The 15,475-nt window shown below is 35.9% G+C and overlaps 1 protein-coding gene across 2 annotated transcripts in view; it reads right to left on the reverse strand.

The window, feature by feature from the left end:
• igsf21a (immunoglobin superfamily, member 21a) overlaps positions 1 to 15,475 on the reverse strand; it is a 163,075-nt gene that overhangs the window by 80,995 nt on the left and 66,605 nt on the right. For both annotated transcript variants that reach the window (XM_043252470.1, XM_043252471.1), the window contains exon 2: positions 13,886 to 13,998. In XM_043252470.1, the coding sequence (XP_043108405.1) occupies positions 13,886 to 13,998 (113 nt within the window). The remainder of the gene's footprint in view (positions 1 to 13,885; positions 13,999 to 15,475) is intronic.

Below are 15,475 nucleotides of genomic sequence, written 5' to 3' on the forward strand. Positions count from 1 at the left end.
TTTATGAGAAAGGCTTGAGAGACAGAAAATCACCATTTTCTCGGAATTTAATTATGCCGAATCTTAATCTTCCCGCCTTTCCAGAGTGGCAGCTTTTTTGAAAATGCGTACAATGCCGTTATGAAGTACTCAAGGCCACCAGGTTATTGCTATAGAACACAATAATACACTAAGAAAGGATGCTGATATATCACAGAGAAAAACTAAAAAATAAACAGAGTCATTTGCATTGGCAACACTATATAATGAAGCAAGATATGGGACAACCCTCAGAGGACCCCGAGTGCTTATTCCCAATAATATGGCACGTGTACAAAACACTATGCATTCTTGTCAACAATTAAAGCGGTGAAGATACACAGAGTGCTTGTAATTTAGATGTGTTTGGCAGAAAAGAGCAAAATGATGGAAATTTTCATTTTCTCTGATGCCACTTGGCTTATGGTGGTTCAGTCATTAGTCCAATGAGAAAAACGGTTTAACCAGACCATAGATAATCCAAACCTGGAGAAGCCAGCCTGGATTCCATGCTGAGGTGCTATTTTCTCAGAGAAAAGGGCTATATATGCCTGAAAATAAAAGCAGGAAGAGATGAAAGCATCTGGTTTATTCTTATTATAGTTCAATGGAAGCATAATTATAGCTTTGAAATAGATTGGAAAGATTTTGGATGTGCTGCTTGACTTCTTAGTGTCCCCCTGTGACTTACAAATATCTTAAAATAAACAGGCACAAAATATGGAGCTAAAGAGAGCAGATAATTATAATTACGTTAAGCAAATGTTGTTGGATTCTCACTTTGGGTAATACTGTGCATTGGAATACTGCATTATGCGGTATAATTGAGATATATAGCACCATGGTATATTAGTGATATTCCTTTATTGTCACTTGATAAGCTCTAGATAGTTCAAATCTCCTGCCAAAAAGATTTTCCTTCTAATTAGCACTTGAGGAATCATCTGTAAAGAACAAAAAGGTGTTAATGACCGTTTCCTTCTGAAGTAAATAACCTCAAGTCAACCAGAGTAGTTAAAATTAGCACCAAGTCGAAAAGACCTGGAAAAGCTAACCATTAGCATTTCATTTCACACAATTAAACAAAATACAACTTTTGAATCATCGTCCATGAACAAAGATGCTTTTTGGGGTTTTTTTGCAGTCAGAAGGTATAGTTACAGCATCAACAAGGGTCTATAACGAGGCCATAATAACCAGCCAAAACCTGAGCCCTTTGTAGACAAAGTCAGAAAATGCTTGAAGATAAAGAAAATCATAAAAATTCAAGGCTAACAGCAGTCTTTCATCTTAACTGGGACACATTTTAATTGTTTCATTGTTATTTATTAAGTTCCTGGCTTGGTCCTAATTAGCTAAATGCTAGCAGCAGGAAACTTGAAATTCATCTTTAGTTTGTTAACATCTTTATCAGTTCATTATCGCCCCCCTCCTCTTCACTGGATGATGGTTTTACCCTCAAAAACAAACAACATAAATCATTAAAATATGCTTTCATTAAAGGAGCACCAAGACACCTTATTATTTTCAGAAGAATGCTGAGAGAATCCTGATGACACAGATCACACACTGCTCTCTACACTTATTTTAAAACCGGTAGATGCTTGACAACTCTGGCTTTTCTTTCCACTTGGGCCAATCATTTTGTAGTAAAAAACAAACACACATGCAACACAACACCAGTGAGGAGAACGCTTGACCATGTTACATAATTTACCTGGAACACAGATGACTTAACTCAATAAACTGTTGGGTTTAACAAGAGAGTCTGTGTGATGGGAAGATGTATTGGTAAAACTCACAGTAACACACTGACAGCAAGACTGCATTACATCACCAGCCTGCAGCACTGCCCCCAGGGCCCAAACAGTTCTGCCTGAATAAAACACAGGCCTAAAGTCCGTACTCTGTGCGTTCTCTCACCATATGACAAAACATAGCGCCCACTCAGATACATTGTATGGTCACCATCAAGCATGAACTGTCTCTTTATGTACCACTGTGCACAATGGAATCTAAAAATCTACTATTATTATTATTTATATATTTTTTTCAAATTACAAATATTATGTATAAATTATATTATTGCATGCTGCATTATAGCGCGAGACTATAAACATAGGGCCGTCCAGATTAAAGCAATAATAACACATGAATGCAAAACCATTAACATGGGTTCTGTTTGACCCTATAAATGACCCATAGTTTAAACAAAGGATGCTAGTTCCACAGCTTTCCCTTATCAAAACATCTAAAAAAAAAGAAAAAAAACCTCTTCAATACATTCTTTAACTCTTGATATTAAGACATGTCTTAATATTCTTCAATCTATTCTTTATAAAGAATATAACAAGAAACAATGTTTTAAATTATATTTATATATCTGATGACTCAATACCTGCAATGCATCTTTATTCCTTGAGGTGGCACTATTTGATACACGGTAATGCCGCGACGCTTTCTTATTGTATATATTATTCTTATTATATGATATATTATACCAAAACAATTAATTATTTTAATTACAATTAAAATATACATTTCTGAATGATCACTCGCTCAATGTCACAAATATATATATATATATATATATATATATATATATATATATATATATATATATATATATATATATATATATATATATATATATATATTACATTTTTTTAAAAAAAAAAACATGTTAAAATTAGATTTCATTATCAACATAAAACATTTATTTAAAAGTTGCATTAAAAATTAATTTCAGGATGTCCCAAAAATTCTGGATTGAACAGTGACCTAGAAATACTGCATAATGTTAAAAAATAACTTGTCATCATATTTCCTATTTTATTGTATTTGAATTTTTATAAAAAAAATTCTAAGTGGTCTCAGGCATTTAGGCTCCATATAAGAGTGTATGTGTTGTGCATGTTGGATGTGATTTTTCTTGTCTACCCTTTGATTATCTTCCTGTCTGTGGAATGCAATACTATAGGGACAAAATTGTTTTCCAAAGCAATTTGCAATTTAGACAAAATGTCATCAGCGCTATTGGATCAAATTACAGGCATTAGTCAGTCGCCATTTTCATTCACACCTCTCATTTGGATCTCATGTCTATAATTCTCAGCATTCAAGTCAAGTCTTGATGTAATTCATTTTCTTGCCAGCGGTCTGCAAGGTCCAACACTTCCCTTGAGCAAGTCACTGATACTGACAGAGAAAGCAAAGCACAGAAGTGCTGAGCAGACTGTCGATATCCCCTGACCATGACAATCTGCACGCAATCCTAATGCTTTGTCTTTTCAGACAACTGATTGTTAGCATGTAAACATGGGCAGCATTAGGAGAAGACAAAGGCCTGGAGAGACTAAAGCTACGTTCCAAAACCTAGTAACCTAGTGTCCTGTTAGTAATATATATATATATATAACTAATATATGTAACTAGTATATATAATATATATATACAGACTATATATATATATATATATATATATATATATATATATATATATATATATATATATATATATATATATAGTCTGTCATCAGCAACAAAGGTGAGAACAGCACCTAGTTATTGAATTGTTATCAGCATTAGTAGCTGAAATGATGCAATTGTATCTAGGAGTTGAACAGCACTGTGCCATTGGCACTTTGCAAGCAGTGACTTATGGGAAATAGCATGCCTATGTGTTATTAGCACTTGTTGAGTTATTGCTTTAGATACAATCTCATAACTGTCATAGCCACCATAGCAGTGCACTCAATGAAATTGCTCCAAATCTCATATCTTTTCCTCTCTTTGTTCCTCTCGACATGTTTCCTTTCTGTTATACGTCTTTCTGGCTGCCACTCTCTAGCTTGAATGTACTGTGAATGCATCTCTGTTGTTGCTAAAATACTAGCATTATCCACTGTTGCTTTGTTCTATGAAATCGCACCTGATAAGTGGTGCTGGTTAAAATCCGACAACGGATCAATTTGACCCTTGGATTATACATTTTGTTTGTTCTGGTCAACAAAAGAGAGAAGGATACTTATCTTACCCATTTGTCTCACTACAGACAGGCGTTCAGAAAACTGGCAGATTTTTCTTTGCCCTGGGAATGTTTTAGAACCTTTTTGGGAAAAATGTACTTTTTACTTGTGCCTTTGACCCATGTCAAAAAGGTTAACGGTGCATTATTGCATGGAGCCGGTTGTTTAAGCATGTTTCTGATTTTTAATCAACATGTCAACAAAGGAAATAAAGCCGAAAATTAAAAATTAAACAATATATACCCTGGTGAAAAATGCTTAAAACATGCAAAACTAATTTGCTGGTCTCAGAGTGGAATTTTGGGTGGTTTTAGAGATGTTTGAGGAACACGGCTACCCAGCAAAACCACGGATCACCACTTAAAGGCCCTTCCACACTGAAGATTCTTACACAAGTCTTACACAAAATTATCATTTGCATCATTGCATTAGCTATATTAATTTAACGCTGTATATTGAGCAGTAGACGATGTTAAATCCAAATGAGATACATATCTAAGGGGAAAATGCATTGTTAGTCGGTGCCACCTAGCATTCAGGCATATAGTAGCAGAAGGCATACATATATATGTATGTATGTATGTACGTATTAATCACGATTAATAACATTTAAAATATAGGTTCTTGTTTACTCTGTTATGTATATATAAATACACGCATATGCAATTTCTTTTTATGTTGATACATGAAATTTATTTCTAAATAATACAAATTATATAAACATACAGTACATATATTCATGTAAATTCATGTTCATATTTCAGAAATATATATGTGTGTATTTTCTATATGCATAAATATACACAGTACCCACACATATATTATTCAAATAAAAACGTTTAATTTTGGATGCGTTTAATCATGATGTAAACTTTATATACATATGCAAAACAGTTTAATAGTAGTAATAATGTTTCACAAGATGTTTTAAGCTGTTTTAAGTGTATACTGTAAGAGATGTCTTTCATAAACATTAAAAAAAAATAAATGCTGTGATAGACCAATTCAAAGACCTTCTGCTGAACCTTTATGGATCCCCTAAGGGTTCGTGAACTGCCAGCTGAAAACCCGACGCTAGAGGTTTTGAGTTAGGTGTCCAATGGAAAATAGACAAATAAATAAAAGATCAAATTTATGCCTGTTTTCTTTGAAATGGTCTAACGTACGTTGTCAAAGCTTTAGGGATTATCCATAACTATCCTTTATACATCAGCTGAATCATAAGATGGATATGTGAGTGAACATCAAAGATGAGGAACATAAAAAATATAAATGCTCCAGATGGAAACAGCACCAGGAGCCCATCCTCGGCACAATGCTTTTCTATGAAACATTCCAGCCTTATCCATCACCTCCATCAGCGTACATCACAAGCTCTTTCTTGCATATATTTAACAGTCAGATCTATAGATTAAAACATGCTTAAAAGCAAAACAGGCCTGTGATCCCAATAATTCTACACCTTCTTTTCACCGCCCAGCTGATTACAACAATGTTATCAAGACTATGATCTTCAATAAAATCTGTTCTCACATCAACATAAACTGACATACTACACTATACCAGGAAAACCAGGCATAAACTCATCTGTCAGAAAGGCAAAATTGAATGATAACACAATGTGACTTAAGCCATGACCGGTCACAAGAGACGGACAGATTGGGGAAGGGCAAGGCAAGGTTGGGTACAGATTAGAAGTGAAATGAACAACCCTTAGAAGGATGAATTATAGCAAAGATAGAGGCTTTGAGTGGTGGGGGTGGGTTGGGGTGTGATTTCTTACTTTCTCCCATTATAGAAAGATAAAACAGAGACGAGAAGGGTTTTATCCAACTGCTGTATAGCTCAAAGTCTGCCTTTTAAGTGGAGTGTTAGACTGAGAGTGACCCATCTTTACAAAATCTGCGGTTTAAGGGGCTCTCAGTTATATTTTCCTCATTAAAAAATGGTTTACACAAAATTAACAGCACTTTAGACAAATATGATTAAAATAACATACTCACACAAAATCAGAAATATTTGCAGCCTGGAAAAAGTTGTGTAGAGTAACTTGTCATCCTGTCCTGTTTTTACTACCTCTAATAACAAAAACTTGACTTTAGTCATCTCAGTTGTCAAGGAAATTTAAATAGCATATTATTAAAAAAACAAGCATATTTTTATCACATTGCTTGTAATTGTTATACATTTTGAAATGCATTTTTTTGTCCATATATTTTATCTATTTAATAATAATAATATTATTATAATTATTACAATTATATAATTATGACTGTAATCTTTTATGAAAATGCTCTTACCAAAACAAACAACAAAACAAAATGCATTAAGTGTATGCATTTCTAAAATGTTTATTTTTTTATTATTTTTATTTTTTTACTCGTTCATATATTTTATGGAACACGAAAATATATGCTGAGTTTTGTATTTTGTAAAGTTTTTTTATTTTTAATTATACATTATAAAAACTAAAGAAATACAAAAAACTGAATTATCAAGGGCCAAACAATATAACATAACCAAATAAAAAAACAACAAATAAATAAATAAATCTTCATACAGATCATAGCAGTTGAGTATAGTCCAGAGAGAGGGTCCTCGGCATGTTTCCAATGTACTAGTCCATTGCTACAAAAAAGGGGAAAAAAAGGTAAAGAAGAAACTACGGATACTTTATGAATCCACAGCTACAGGTGCACGTCCAAGATGATTGGAATCAAGCGAGAAAATTCAAAAACAAAAGAACACACCCATACAAAAAAAAGAAACACAACAAAAAAATAATTATTCAATCTGCAAGCAGCCAAACACATTGCTGAGCACATATAAACGCCAAAACAAACACAGACAAAGCCATTTGTCTGGGTTCAGTGCCCTGCTCAACATGCTATAATTGTTTGTATCCAATCGTGCTTTTAAAATATTATAGAAAGCTTTTTTAGTGCTGGCATAAATGTGTTTTTTTATTATCGGAAACATGACTAATATCATCACAGAGAGTGATGGGTAGAATTAATATTGCTCCAAGCCCACGGGGACAGCGCTGCCCTCGCCTCTCCAGATGCCTTTGAGCTTGGCGGACTCAGAGGTCAGTGTCTCATTTTACACCGACAAAAATCTATTACAAAACCCATCTTTCCGCACAAAGAGTTATACCCAGAGGAGAAGAGGGAGGTTTCTTTAATTGTTTCTCCTCTGCCACACTGCTGACCCAAATAGCTGTGGTCCGTACCATAAAGATAAGCGCAGGACGAGAAGCAGCGGCCATTGATCTAGCTCAAAACTTCAAGCCACTGGAGGATGAAGAGTCAGAAAGGGCAAGGGAGAGACGCTTCATTTCGACAGTAATGACCATGTTCCACGATTGATTCACAGCTGTCAAAATCACTTAGAGTTACCACAATTTGCTGCAGATGAGAAAAAAAACAGCTATCCCCGCATGACCACGAAGTTGCTAAAGTGATGTTAAACTTTTTTTTTTGTGAGCTGACAGATCGTTTCTGTTTTTTGGGGTTTTTTTGGAAGCCATTTAAAGGAATAGTAAATGGGTGCCATCAGAATGAAAGAAATGAATGTCTTAAGAAGCAAAAAGTTACATGTTAGTAACAAAGTCCATCAAGGCATTTTATAACCATTGCTTCAGGCCAAAATACCACTCTAATAAGTGATTTAATGAAATATTTTATTTTTGAACCCGTTCTAATTAACAGATTCAAGCACATCTTGGATGGTGAGAACATTTTCAGCTTTTTTTAGATAAACTTTTGCTTTAATTGTGCCACATTCCTCCACTTAATGCAGCCTTTTTTGGCTAAATGGAGATAACCTCATGCTGTATTTTTCCTACCTATTCAGCATGCTGTTTCCTGCTGGCATGTGTTGGAAAAATGTGTTTCAGAGCACAGTGTGGTGCCCATGTAAACCCCTTTCTAAAATCAACTCAGGGTGCACTTCTCTGGCACAATCAGCCCTCTCCAAGCTGTTGCCTCTTTCAAATGGCAAAGGCCATATCGCTGAACCTTTTAGACGTACATCAAGTCAAACCAGTTTGTTCTCAGTGCTTTAAAAAAGAGGAATAGAAATTCTTACAGAGGGTTTGGAAAAATATCTAGATGGCAGTTTTACAATGGATGAACATTTGATTCTTCTCAACAAAGACACAGGCGCTGTCTCTCCCGGACGTGCTTTCCAATGAGAAAAATTTCTCCCTAAAGTGAAGTGACAAAGCAAAAAAAAAAAGCACTCAAGGTGAATTGGACTTTTTTTTTTTTCTCCGTCTCTTCCCCATGTTTCTGAAGAAAATGTGCTTTTGGCAGGGGGCTATGACAAAGTCGGCCCGAGAATGAAAATCTCATTCCCATTCTAATGCAAATGTCACAATCAGCCTTTGATCCACTCCTAATCGCTCCGTAAACACGGCCTTGTTTGATCATTCTGTGATAGGAAGATGGATTTAGAAAATCTGTTTTGAGACCAATGATGCCCGCTATGTCATAAAAAACCATTAATGCATACAGCAGAGGAGTTTTTACAAGCGTCCTACAGAGGTTTCACTGCCTTTATGAGAAGAATTTCTCAAAAACGGTCTATTCTTGGATCTGGCAACTGATGCGTGATGACAGACGATAAAACTACACAGATTCAAAACCCCTGGCTTTAGCTACTATTCAACTTTTACGAAAATATATAATTAAGAAAATTTTATGAGGGAAAAAAAAAAAAAAAAAAAAGTTATGTAATGCGCTGCTAATAGTTAATGTTTCTTGCACCAAATTCAGAAGAATTATGTAACACTTAAAAGTGAAGTTCTGGCTGTTGAAAATTCAGCTTTGCCATAACTAAACTAAACTAAAACCCCGAGGCTTAAATAATTAGCCGACAAATTGGTCTTAAAGAAGCACAAAATCATCAGGCTGGCTTCCAGGTTGATCAGACTTCTTACACTCAAAATTCACAGCATGTTAGGAAACTTGAGACACATTTTAAAATGTCATATTATTTAGAACCCGTCTGCCTGCTAAATAAAGAACCACTAAAACACACAACATTCAAAAAAAAGAAATAAATAAAAACAGTATCATTATTTAACAAGAGGTAGCATTGCTGAATGTGTACACGGTATTCTATTATCATACTGTACTGTAACGATGTAATGAAAACAGTCAATGCATAATGAAATGCAGCGCCTTCCAACAAATGCATGCTGCATTTTGCATGCTGTTCCACTTTTGCAAACAAAACACTCTTGAATCTTTAGATGCAATGAAAATGAATGAAAAATGAAATGAAAAACAACACTGACGGGAGGATCAGCATTTTACATCTAAACCCATGTAATTTAATAGGACAAAGCTTCTGAGAGCAACTTTAAACAACCCTAGCTTGAAATCCAACTCAAGTTATTGTAGCAAACTCTTGTTTGTTTGATTTTCTAATTAATATCTTTATTTTCACACCATCTATTTGACAAAAAGCACAGTGCATTTAATGAACGAAGGTAGAGGCCTTTAAAAAACCTAATTGAGCAGAAATGTAAGGGTTTAATTTTTTTTTTTTCTTTTTTTTTTCAGAGATAACACAATCTCTGTGGCAGTAATTTTCGAAGCCAAATCGGTCTTTTAGGGGCTCATTAGACAGAAACATTACATTTAGAGCATCATTTGCGCTGGAGAGTTTTCTTGTGTGGATTTACACTACATATAAAGTAGTAAGCATCTTAGCTCTTTGTTTTTTCATCTGAATTTTGATTTAAAGCCACATTCAGAGCCACATTCAGCGTAAATATCAGAGGACATCAAACAATTACGTGGACCATTTGTTTGATTATCATTATATGCCATATTACCCTCATAAGCGCAAGTTACTTGGCAATAATTTGCAACTTGTGCAACATCCAGAGTATTAAATCCTTGTTAGCGGAGGAAAACCGCATGTTTCCTGTCATTTCATAGGTCAGCTCACCTCAGTGCTTTAATCTGAGGCTTTAATGAAAACGAAAACCCTAATAATCACATTGTTTTCACAGCCTTCACCTCAGACAGCCTACACAGCATAAAGAACCGCCTTCAGAAAGCAATCGAGATTCTTCAGAGTCGTGGGAGGGTAAAAATATCCAGAAACAATATTTTTAGCTCCGCCGCACAACTCTCGCCGAAGACTAAAGAGCTTTTTTTTTTCCCGCCGAGGAGCAAATTTGCATGACACAATTACACAAGGGCTTCTGAAATAGCAGAAAGAGCGGCACGTGGTAGCCCCACAGGAGTGCACCAAGTACACAAAGTGAGAATGCACAGACTCCATCCAACACTTCAGTTACTATAGCAACCAAGTGCAGGAATTCTCCAACCAGGAATCGGAATGCGGTGCCTCTCAGGTTTAATGTTAAGAAACCGTTTTGTTATTCAGACTGAGATCACCACCCCTGGGTCAAAAGGTCCTCTGCAGTTGACAGTACATATAGCTCTAACAAACAAACAGGAGCTGCTGAGGTAACGTTCCGTTATGGTGGTCCGAAAGACAGGCGTGTTAATCTGCACACTCCTCCACTCCTTAAAGCTGCATTATCTTGCCAAGAGCAAAGTAATTTGCATACTGTAATGGTGTGCTTCAGTGTCAATAGTGGTAATGGGATTTGCTGGAGACGTGGGCTACAAACTAAGCCGGGAAACAACCAAAGTGTCCGGAATATTAGAGCTGAGTGGGAGCCAGAACGCTGAGGATGCGCACATGAGAGTTAAAGGTTGACCTTACTCTTAAGAACAAAAATTAGCTTTCTGAGATATTGCATGATGATATCCATAGCTTTTCAGTGAAGGCTCACCTTGAAAAAGCATTATGTTGATGACTCAGCGATGTCTGTAAGGACCGTAGCTTACTGAAACAAGACTACAGGTCAAAAGTTCTGAAATAATTAGTTATTTACCAAAGCTACATTTATTTGATTTAAAAAAAAAAGAAAAGTAATTATATTTTAGATGACATTTCTGCCACCACAGAAATAACTTGAAGTTTTTAATAATTAAATAATTTATTAATTATTCCCATTAAAAAAACGTTTGTTTACATACAGTGTATATTGAAGTACAATGAATTTAGTCTCGATGAGTATAAGAAACTCCACATATGAGAAATTATTAACTTTTAATTATAATGTTTTCAAACTTTTAAAATCCAGAAGTGCATACTGAGAAGGTTTTTGATGTGGTTGACACCAAAAGAAAAAATTAATCCTTCATGCATTAATCTGCACGTGTCCTGAGGGCAAATGGTTGATAACACCCTCTTTCGGGAGCACAACACAGCCCAGCTTGAGTAAACTTGCACTTTAGTACAGAGTAATGTGCAAGAGAGGGTTAATCTGGTGAGATCATAGGTAATTCAGAGTGGCACTCAACAGGCAGTCAGGCGGAAACTCAGCGTTAGCAGCCGTCACCGTGGAGCTGCCCGGTGGGACGGGGCCGAGGGTATCTCTTCATTAGAATGACATAATCAGTACAAGCACAACGTGAGATGAACTGCCAGACGTTTCATTGAGGAAAATTCTCCATGGGCCTTCCCAGGATTCCAAGCTCTCGCCCAGCTCCATGGGCGTAATATAAAATAGCTTCAAAGTGATTTCTATCTCTATTTTTAGCATCACCCATGGTGCATCATCAAGGCATCAGAGGTTTGTCTGTTTGTAGTTTTTTTGAAAGCCCATTCCAACGGTCTGGGAAACAGGGTGTTAATTAAAGCCTTTTTGCAATATTGCACTTACTCTGCATGCTTTATGCATCTGTCCATTTTTGACTAATTTAGATTTTGTTCCAAAGAAAAAAGACCAAAGACTAACATCTTCCTGTACGGTGCTTTTGCAAATAATATTATATATTATATTATATACATACATACATACATGGAAATGGAATTCTGTTTTATTGCATTATCTTACTTTCAAATTAGTCTAGAAAAATAAAATGTAGAAGCATATTATGTTAATAAATAAAGTATATTTATTTATTTATGGTATTTATGAAGTATTCAAGACTGTGCTAAAAGTAGCCTATATTTACACTGTTGGAACAGCATTTAAAACAGTCGGTTACATAAATCTTTCCCCCCCCTTGCTTTTCCCTTACAAACGCCATATTCCAACAATTATTAGGTTTTGTTGGAGCAGTTGGAACTAGCTTTCATTCATCACAGATTATGCATATAAAACGCCAGTGGATATTGAAATGCACACTCCACTCAAAACTTGATTTGCTGTTGTCATGGACCTGAAGCAGAGGCAGCTATTAAGACGAAAACGAATCCTCCAATCAGGCAACAAGCCTCAATTTGGCAAGAGTGCTTTCTGGCAGCGCTGCTTAAAGAGCCTCTCCATAGCAATATCCTTTATCTGAGCGGCAGAGGAAGCCCCTCAGCTCGACAGAGAATCTTAAAGGAGAAATCGGACTGCGGTGTGCATTACAAAACCTTCAAACAGGACCCGTCAAGATAACAGCATCCACGTAATGAACAACCCACAGCTGCAATCTTTTATTCAAACAGCCTCTGTGTCACTCACCAGTGCTGTTGATTAGATATTGTAAATCCCGATGGTGGATATCAACCAGGGTTACATTTCGAACACAAGCGAAAACTCAGAAATCGACAGTTTAGTCAAATAAAAGCCTAAGATTAAAGAAACTTTGGCAGCCAAGCGCAGATAATTGATTTATAATGTATTAGGCCGTGTGATGATCAGCAGTCAGAGGAGACGGTGGGTTGGTTCATATTACCACCTTGCGGTTTTGATCAGACGCCAATAGGCAATTTTGACAGCTCTGCCCGCAGAGGCGCTTCCCTTAAATTGCGGTTGTCAATGTGCAAATAGACATTTCTTCTCAGCTGCTAAGCCAATCAGAAGCACGTGCTCTGCATCCGTTCAATTTCACTCGCACGTGTTCTCCTGCTGCAAAAAAAACGGCCTTTGCTTTTTGCTGTTTCCACAGGCTCATAACTCCGAGAAGATGTAAGATAAGATTATGAATATATTCATAAAAAATATATTCTCAATCATTAATAACTTTTTTTTTCCTGTCAACAAAACCACTAAAGTTACTACTTTCATCTGTGCAATAAACAACCAATCACGCAGGGAAGAGACCTTGTACCAACAAACAAGCTTCCTGGAACCTGTACTGATTCAGTGGGACTGTCTAACCGTTCAGTATGATGTATGAGACTATAGCTAATATGTAAAGTGCTATTAATCTCTTTTTGTTCTGTCTGGAAAGGTCAGCATTTGCAAAGACAAGTCTAGAGACAGTAGATGTGTTGCATTTGTGAACAGAAGGTTGAATCAAAGACGGTGTTTCGCTCTTAAACAGATATGCTCTCAACCATTTGTCCGTATAGATTACAGTTTTTAACTATGTATTGATATCCATTGCATCCACAGCTGTAAGATTTGTCCTTATTGGTTGTACTTCATTATGCGTTTTTTACATTGAGGCAGTCTGTTCATGTATTGCATACGCAATTTATGAAGCTATGTACGGTATAATTTATTCAGAAATGTGTCTTGCAAATGCTAGAACTAATCCAAACACTCACTGCTTTGAAATACACTAATAGTGCGTAGTAAAATGTGAAACATCCAGCTGGGATCCATTAAGACACAGCCATCATGACCAGCTGAATATTAAAGGTGAAGTTTTTTCAGTTTATAGAACTGTAAGAATGATTCATAAACACTTCCTAAATAGTTAATAACTACGATAATAATAATTATACAATCAGAGAACAAAAGTATAGATTATGAACAATACACTGAAGAGGAAGTATTGTCTCATATGCAGGAAATAACAACTTACCCTGTACCAAACGATCTCTCGCAATCTTCCATCTGTCTTGAAGTTGCACTTTAGGGTCACTGTATCTCCCACAACAACTGGTAGCAACGGCTCAATCGTTACGGTCAGATATCCTGCAGAGGCAAAGTAAGACATCAGTGGAACACGTTCATTTTCACACATTAAAAAAAAAAATGGCCAGATGGTGTTGGGGATATGAAGCGCAGGTCGAAAGCTAAACATAAAGCCGACAACTTCAAATATTAAACATTACACTAAAATTAGTGTTGTTTATAAAAGTATGCAAATTATATGTAGTGTCCAATTCTACAGAACTAAAGTTATGTTCTTTTGTGTTAATTTTGTGTAATCAGACATTAAATGAGAACTCATGAGAAATGAGAAAACAAAATATGAAGCAAAGGCCCAAAGCTCTGATTGACTCTTCAAGGGAATCAGCATTTCCCTAGCATCAAACACTGAAAAAATTAAAGAAAAATGCTTTAAAAAATGTAATAAAAAATTCTAATGTGTCAAAGTTTTTCTTTCATTCTTGAACTTAGATCTTCTTAACAGCACATCGCGCACACACAGACGTGTGAAGGAGAGCTTCTTTTGCTCCATTAATTACACTTAAGCCATGGACACTTTGCCATCTGTTTAATTTTGTCTCCAAATCAGCTTGGCTATGGCTGTCCCACCCCACAAATAAACTGACGCTTCAGATAACTCCTTCTAACCTCAGCTATAACACACAATTAGCCAGCAACTTCATATAAAGAGGACCTAAACTTCATCATGGCATATGGCCAACTTTTAATGCACATTATTAATGAGCAAAAACAGCTGTGTTCTTGTAATTCTATACCATCAAAGTTTTGTGCTGCTTCAAAAGGATTTTATGGAAAACAAATCTTCTTCTGCATTCATGCACCTATACAGATAACTCTGGATCAACAAAATACTCCCCGTTTAGGGAGTTAATGAGCATAATTACAAAGTTGATCACATTTCCAACACACTGAAAACACATTTATCAAAATGCTTAGGTACAAGCATGAATCACAAGTGGAAGAGTTCTTGCCTCTTAAGGATAAAGATGGGAACGTCCTGCTCTAGTGAGCACTCTCTCTATCTGCCTACCAGGTGGCCTGGATCCTACTGACTGCACAGTCTATCCATCTAACCAGTCAATACTCCAGACAGCGAAAGGGGAAGGAGATCCAGAACATCAATGTGAGAAAACATAATTTGATTATTTGTTTTACTGTATTTATATTTATACCACATGCCCATTAAAGGAGGTGATAATAAGTGCAGATGTTTTGTGTTCATGTGAAACATTACTTCATAAGGAGATATTCCATCTTGCATGTGCATGCTGGGAAATTAAGTCCCTCATAGTAGGGGACAAATTAAAATAAAACTCTTTAGCACTCCCTGCCTATCTCCTCATTTACCTTAAGAGATAAAACATTTAATTGAAAACTATAGACTACAGCAGATTTATTGAATTCTGATGTGAAATGAGAAACATGGGGTTTTCAAAGCTCTCTAGGGGAGTGATTATTACCTGGAGAATGAAATACTATAATACCCAAATCTGTATTC

Source organism: Puntigrus tetrazona, chromosome 11, assembly GCF_018831695.1.
Source record: "Puntigrus tetrazona isolate hp1 chromosome 11, ASM1883169v1, whole genome shotgun sequence".
Classification (NCBI taxonomy): Eukaryota; Metazoa; Chordata; class Actinopteri; order Cypriniformes; family Cyprinidae; genus Puntigrus; species Puntigrus tetrazona.